This window comes from Danaus plexippus, chromosome 2 (genome assembly GCF_018135715.1).
Source record: "Danaus plexippus chromosome 2, MEX_DaPlex, whole genome shotgun sequence".
Lineage (NCBI taxonomy): Eukaryota > Metazoa > Arthropoda > Insecta > Lepidoptera > Nymphalidae > Danaus > Danaus plexippus.
In genome coordinates this window covers 10,010,475-10,017,956 of record NC_083537.1, presented here as the reverse complement: position 1 = coordinate 10,017,956, position 7,482 = coordinate 10,010,475, and the positions used below count along the sequence as shown (strand labels likewise).

At 35.9% G+C, this 7,482-nt stretch overlaps 2 protein-coding genes across 2 annotated transcripts; one reads left to right on the top strand and one right to left on the bottom strand.

Moving 5' to 3' along the window:
* Positions 1–2,094: 2,094 nt before the first annotated feature.
* On the bottom strand, positions 2,095–3,336 carry LOC116765215 (optic atrophy 3 protein homolog). Its single transcript, XM_061522194.1, has 3 exons — positions 3,095–3,336; positions 2,831–3,017; positions 2,095–2,340 (listed from the first exon to the last, which is right to left on the bottom strand). The coding sequence occupies exons 1-3, from the start codon at positions 3,176–3,178 to the stop codon at positions 2,330–2,332; spliced, it is 282 nt and encodes a 93-aa protein (XP_061378178.1). The 5' UTR covers positions 3,179–3,336; the 3' UTR covers positions 2,095–2,329.
* Positions 3,337–3,554: 218 nt separating this feature from the next.
* Positions 3,555–7,041, top strand: LOC116779757 (dynein axonemal intermediate chain 2-like). The gene is made up of 7 exons (XM_032674175.2): positions 3,555–3,828; positions 3,939–4,086; positions 4,778–5,518; positions 5,600–5,778; positions 5,864–5,996; positions 6,074–6,178; positions 6,567–7,041. The coding sequence occupies exons 1-7, from the start codon at positions 3,632–3,634 to the stop codon at positions 6,762–6,764; spliced, it is 1,701 nt and encodes a 566-aa protein (XP_032530066.2). The 5' UTR covers positions 3,555–3,631; the 3' UTR covers positions 6,765–7,041.
* Positions 7,042–7,482: the final 441 nt, after the last annotated feature.

Genomic DNA, 7,482 nt, shown 5'->3' with positions numbered 1-7,482 from the left:
AAATCCTTAGTTTTAATATGTCATTAGAGAATCTCGCTTCAGGTTCAAATGTTTGTATTAAAGCTTCTCGCGTCTCTTTTCACACTGATGACTTGACAGGCCATGTATCCCCAATGGTTTTAGCTCAGCCTTCAAACAATCCAGCTATTTTGGTACAAATTTCAGAGTCACTTATATTCCAGTGATTTTTTGTTTGGTCAACATGGAGCACCAGTCCCTTATAGGCACGTTCTCGTCTGGGTTAAACGACGCGATATAGATGTCACTTAACCTTGGCCTTTGTGTTGTTGAAATCAAATTGAAAAGTAAACCTGCAAGGAAATCGTCATTTGCTTGCATACTGGCCTGTTGTTGTTTAGATAATGTTTCCAGAAAGCTGGCCAGTGCCAGAAGGGTATCCGAGTTCTTTGGCACATTTCCTCCTTTTGTGTGAGACGATGGACCTGCTGGATCCATCCCACTTCTGATGTCGGCTCGCGATTGGGGTATGGGCGAGCTAGTTGGCTCTGAAGTCTCACGGTTGAGAGAATTATCCTCCATTTTACAATACTTATTAAAATAAGTAGATGTTTCAGGCGGATCCCTAGACCACAATTATGAGTTGTGAACAGGACGGCTGCCGAACCACCACTGGCTCATCGACGATTAGCCCTGTAGGAGCCGTCCCCTCCCTTCACAACTCACCTGATTCACTGATTGGTGGATGAAGTTTAAGTCGTTTTACTTCTGAATAAAACTAAAATTATTATTTACAATCAAAAGTTATTTAACGAAACCAACAAATCAATTGAGTAATAATTAATATTATTTTAATTATTACATATTTATCATTGAAGCCGACATATATGATAAACGCTTTATGAGCTTTTGCCCGCAACTTCGTCTGCGCTACTTTCCAAATAAGAAACGTTTAGGTGACCGGGCGAACTCTATTCCTCCTTAAAGGCAGTAAATAAGAAGATTTTGGATTTCATCAATTTTTTTTCCACCGCATGAGTATTATCCTGTCTTTTTCATGGTTCTAAGTATCCTGTCTTTTTCCTGGTTCTAAGTATCCTGTCTTTTTCCTGGTTCTAAGTATCCTGTCCTTTTCCTGGTCCGCTATCAATTTTCAGCATAACCCTTAAAGCTGTTCTTAAGCTATAAATATTGTAAATAACACGAATTTCTTTTAAATATAAAGATATAATCATTATTATTTGAACATTAACTAACTCTCAAATATAAAAAATATCTGATTATCACAAACACTATAGTGTATTAAACAGGCTGTGATGAAAATCAGTTAAAACTGAGCAGTAAACTTTTTTTCTGGTATTTAGCAGGCGGAACTAAATACAGATAGCGCTAAAAAATACAAATTAAACTTTTTTTTTTAAATCGTTAGTGAGCTGTTAAAATTTATTGACATTGATGGCATGTTCTTTGGGGATGTTCGTTTCCCAACAAACTGTCAGCTTTATTATCACAACGCGCTTTAAAATTCGCGAATTCATAAATGTCTGGTCTGGAGGAAGACGCACAAACATCCTCTGGGATTTTGGGTTGTTTCTCATACGTATCCATAATTGTAGTCCAATCCCAAGCTGCTTTAAGGATAGAGTAAGGCTTGACGTTTGATTTTGTAGCTTTCTCTCACAAAACCTAGTAATCGCTCGTTTGTGGTTATTTCCCTATGCGCTCTGGCTACTGAAAGACTAACCACTTCACGTATGATTTCCAGAACCCTATCGTGACGACGCGAGTATTGACCGCTATTCAGGAGAACCTTACATCCCACCAGCAAATGCTTAGCAGTTCCAACTGCCTTTCCACAGATATAGAAAGTTTTTTCGGTACCTTTACCTTTATGTTAATAGAAATATTATGCAAATATATGTACTGTACATATACTGGTCTTGGATTTACAAAGGATCTTCACATATCACGTATTTAAAAATTGCTGCCGCTGACGCTTTTAACTCAAGATGAAGTATGATAATTTAAAAATAATCTAAGCTAAGAATTTAAATTTCGACTAACGACCCAGGTTGCAACTTAAATCTAGTTTTCTTTTTGTAACCCCAACAGATTTCCTTAAATAACTTTTGACAATTTTCCTTGTGAATAAGGTTGTATATTTTATTTCATATTCATATTCAATCCAAAATATATATGTAGTAAATTATTCAACTAACAACATAATACACAATTGTAAGTCTGTTGTGTTGGTCAGCGGGAGTCCAGCGCTCTCAGCGAGGCGTGAAGACGGTCGATGGTCTGTTGTTGCAGTTGTACCTCGCGTTGGATTTCTTCGAGTGACAACATTATCGCAAGCCATTCGGATTTTTCATCTAATTCCTTTTGGGTAAGACAGGATTGTGTTAATTATAATTTATCAAATGTAATAACAATTAATTAAACAATAATAAGGAGTGATCATTATCAGTATCATTTCTCTTTATTGTGCATACAACTATTATTTTAACTGTTAAGTACTCGAGAAATTTGTTTCTAATAAATAAACATAAATTATAGAGAATGGAATATTTTAAATTATAAATCTGCGCATTGTAATGAATGTTCTAAGATATAATAATGATATGTCCTATTACATGTCTTCTTTAACTTTTTTTACTTTCTAGAAGTCAGATTATTATTAGAAAAGAAGCAAATGATAAGATAATGAAGTCTTTTACTTTGGTCTCTTTATATCCGCTTGTCTATTAACTTCGAAAATGATTATCAAGGAGCCTATGGTAAATATTATAATTTCTCCTGAAATCAATGTAACGTATGATTTAAATGTCACAAAATTTAAAAATGAAAGAGAAATGTGTAATGTGGTCACCAAGTAAATCTCCTCCGAGATTTAGAGCTGTCTGGTCTCTTAGAGGTGGCGCGCGTGCATTTTTCGGCAGCGAGATGCCTGCCATCTTAAGTGCCCACGTCCGAGCCATCCACTCACACTCGTGATAGGACTGCGCCACGCACCGACACACGCGGCCGCCAACTTTAGGATTACCCACAGCGTAGCGCTGAGATGTTAATGTATTCTGGCTGAGACAAGCATGACAGACAGACGGTAATACTAACTTTACTCAAACGGGCTTACTTTGATACGTGTAGCGACCGGCGAGCTGAGCTGCCGCGCCAGTAATGTTGCAAGTCTAAACATGGGAAACTGATCTACGACCATTTTATATCACGTTGGTTTGATTCTGTTACAATAATGCGACGCATTAGCTACTTTATTTTAAAACATGTGTTATAAACTAAAATATTTCAGCTCGAAAATCTATTTAAAGGTTATTAAAACGTCAAAAACAAAGAGAGCATAATGAGAATGACGTTTAGTTTTAGTTTTAATTTTTTTATTTGGTTGCATAACTATTTATTTTATTATAAGTATAAGAGATTCATATACCTTATTATAACATACTCGGTACTTAAGATAATTAGAAAATAAGACTGTTATAGTAAGGTACAGGCAGTCAAAAGACAAAGTGAGTCTATCAGATGTAATAGAAGTAAAAAAAATATTACAATGACATTCTATTCTTCAAACTGACTGTTATTGTTTATATTTCTTCTTAAATCAACGAAATCAAGTATTTGTATTGTTATTTATTTTTAAAAGAATTACCTAGTTATGGAAATTTCATACCAATACACTAAGAAACGTTGTGATTTCGGACGCCAGGCACTGTTCTGTGAACAAGGCCCGGAGTTGTGCGACAGCATCACTACCAATGTTGCTGAACATAAGCACTACATCCTCCGTAACCCTGTACATGAGCCCATTCAGAATACGCCTTGTTTTTCCCAGCAGTTCATAAACACGATCCGGTAATTTTCTGTGTTATCTAACTATTGTTTCTTTAATTTCTTTAGTCTATTGTAAAATGTTTTAATATTTTAATTTTAATTATTGTATTCGTCCTTAACTTGTCCATAAGTGCTGAATATACAACGACCGGAGCAAACCACGCGGAGGGAGGTTGGCCTAAGGACGTAAATGTCGTTGACCCCGAAGCAACTCAACGCTATAGAAGAAAAATTGAGAAAGATGACACATATATACATTGTGTTATGTCGCTGTCCCCGGTGAGTACGCATTTTATTATTATAGGTATAACTAATCAAATACAAAATCATCTTATCCGTTTACCTATAGGCCGGTTAAATTTGATATTAAAATAGTGGTCAAATAACAAAAATTCCCGGAAAGTTAAATATTGGTCGACAGCTGTAGTTGACCATTACAAATTATTTGTTAAAAGCTCCCATCGATTTTATGTGTGGTTCAAAAGTAAGATTTTTTTTTGAAAATAGTATGTTTTATCAATAAAAATGGTTCTCGTATTTTTTTACAAAGAGATACCATTCGTCAAATATCGTAATTCTAAAAATCACGCAACCTGTGAGGTAGTAAACTCGCCGCATTTTTTCTCGTGGTTTCTCCTGGAAGAGGTTTAGAACATTTATATAAATAATGGTAAGATCTGCAAATTTGGTTTGATGTTCTTTTTTTGATAAAGCATACCGTTTTCGAAAAATTATATAAATTTGTAGAATTTGATTTTTTTAATATAAATCTTGCCATTTTCGAAAAAATCCAAAAATCCTGAAATTTTGACTTTTGACCGTAAATAACCTTTGAAGCACACATAGGATCGATGGGGACTTTTAAAAATATATTTGTATTGGTAAACCACAGCTCTAAACCAATATTTAACTTTCCGGGAATTTTTGTCATTTTATATGTTTATATTGACCGGACTATATGTATATCTAGGGACTGGAACACTATGTCCTCCAAAACAACGCCATTGACATGTATCGCACGTATTACGCGGAGATGGCGTCTTTGCCCCCCATAGAGAAAAGTAGTTGTCGTACCGTGAACGTGTACCGTGATGTTGCGGCTGGTGGAGGCAGACCCATCAGCTCTATTTGCTGGCAGTCTGAAGGGGGTCATTGCTTTGCCGTCACTTACGTTGATGTCGATTTTAATCATATTGCTCGGGCACCAGTGGAGTCGTATATATGGGATATAGAAAACGCTAACTATCCGATATCCACACTGCTTCCGCCATCACCTCTGTTGGATTTACAATTTAATCCACGAGATCAAAATACGTTGATCGGAGGAATAATGAATGGACAAGTAGGTGTATGGGACAAACGGCAACATGGAGCCGCCGCTGGTTTGTGTGCTCCGCATGTTGCACATCGAGAACTAGTGCGGAATGTACTTTATATCAATTCAAAATCGGGTCAAGAGTTTTTTTCTGGCGGACCAGATGGTGCATGTAAATGGTGGGACATTCGTAATTTGAATGAACCGACAGACGAAATGATACTAGATGTTGTGAAGTCATCGTTTGATGTCCAAACGATGGCGAACGCAAACGGCGTCAGTACGCTGGAGTACGAGTCGACGATGCCGACTCGTTTTATGGCTGGAACTGAAAATGGGTTTGTTATTGGAGGAAACCGTAAAGGAAAAACACCGATGGAGAAATTGCCTGCTAAGGTTTGTTTTTAGTAAAATTTATAATATGTAATCCCAAATGAAGAGCGAAATTTAATCTCAGCTTTATATATAACGAAATAGTTCGAAGCTCACTTGGGTCCTGTTTGGTCATTGGAACGTAATCCGGGCTTTCTTAAGAATTTTCTCACCGTCGGAGACTGGACCGTTCGTCTGTGGAGTGAGGACTGTCGTGAATCAGCCGTGCTCTGGTCTCCTCCCCACCGGCATAAAGTTACAGCAGCCGCTTGGAGTCCCACACGGTATTGGTAGTTTTAAATAATGATGCTTTATGCTACAAAAAAATTGAGATCGTTTTATAATGTAAGAGTAAACACACTTTTACAGTCTGTCACTTATGACTATGATGCAATGGAATGGTGTCATGGCTATATGGGACTTACTCAGGCGGCAACATGAGCCGGTGCTTACAATGCAAATTTGTGAAGAGCCGCTTCTAAGAGTGCGTATGCATGACGGTGTATGTAAATCATTTATATTTATGATAATTATTAATTATTAGCACATTATTAACGTGAGTTCTCTTAAAAATTCAAGGGGACTTTGGCCGCTTGTGGCAGTAAAAAGGGAAATGTGTACATGGTGGAGCTATCACAGAATTTATCGCAGTCGGACAAGAATGACAAGGTTTTACTCACTGCGGTAAGTTTGGATTCACAGTAAAAAAATATACATCTAATTCAACAAAGATAACAAATCTTCTGTAATAAACATACACAACTATAACAAATCTTCTGTCGTTCTTATGTCCTATATGTTTTTAATTTAATTCAATTAAATCTATATTCTAAGATTGTTCTTAGGTAAATTTGACTAAGCGGTCTTCGTGTATATCGTGCACCATCTAAAAATATTTTTTCTTTTGAATGAGTCTAGACTTAACAGTAACTTAAACTTATTCGTTATCTTTTAACACGGCCTCGTGTTCCTATTGAGTAGTCTCGAGGACTTTATGAATAATCCAACAGGTGTAATCTTAATATCGATTTGTTTTCCTTTTGTAAGCTATGCCAATACATTTCTCGTGCAGATTTTTGATCGTGAGAGTAAGCGCGAACGTATCTTGGAAGCGCGCATGCGCGAGTTCCGCCTGAAGATGCGTCAGGCTGAGGAAGGGAGCCCCATCGCCGTCGCCTCGGAAGTAGACCTGACTGTCGGTGACAAAGACCTGGCTGAAGCCACCACCGACTACATGCAGCTCGTCAAGAAAGAGCTCGCCGCCATGTAGCTCCTGTTTATAGACAAAGGATTCTATTTTATTTATGATATTTTTAAAGTATTTATACATGATAGTTTTATAACTTTACTTTTAAGATTTTTCATATTTCGCCAAGATTTTTCATATTTCTATTGATATTAAAATGTTATCTTTTCTTCGATGTTTTTGAAATGGGTAATTTATTTACAACAAAATGTAACAGTTATTATATTATATTTTACAAATATCTATATAATATACAGTCGTGATGACGATTATACCTACAGTATATAACTGAAGTTTAGTAAATAAATCATATAAAATAAATTTTAAATATTTAGGTAATTTTAATTATTTTTAAATATTGATTACATTTTATATATAACGTCTCAACTTTTATTTTTTGTTAACCAAGTCAAAAGTTATTCTCTCCTTACTTATAACAATTATTTATAAAATAATAATATATGTCGCGCCCACATCCTTCTCGTATCGAAAATATTCCTTTTCGTGTGTTCGTTCATTATAATTGTTTTCAAATTAACCACTTTATATTATAATAAAGAGTAATATAAAACACCATGAAGCCAAACCATTTAGAACTCCTAAGATACTATCAACAAGTGTGGTTGTTGGGGATTGGCGTGGTCACTTGACCGTCACCCTTTTGTATACCCCCTAAACACGTAATTAAAAAAGAAGAATAAATCAGCTTTATAAAACCTCTTTTTTTTTTGTTAACGCGGTG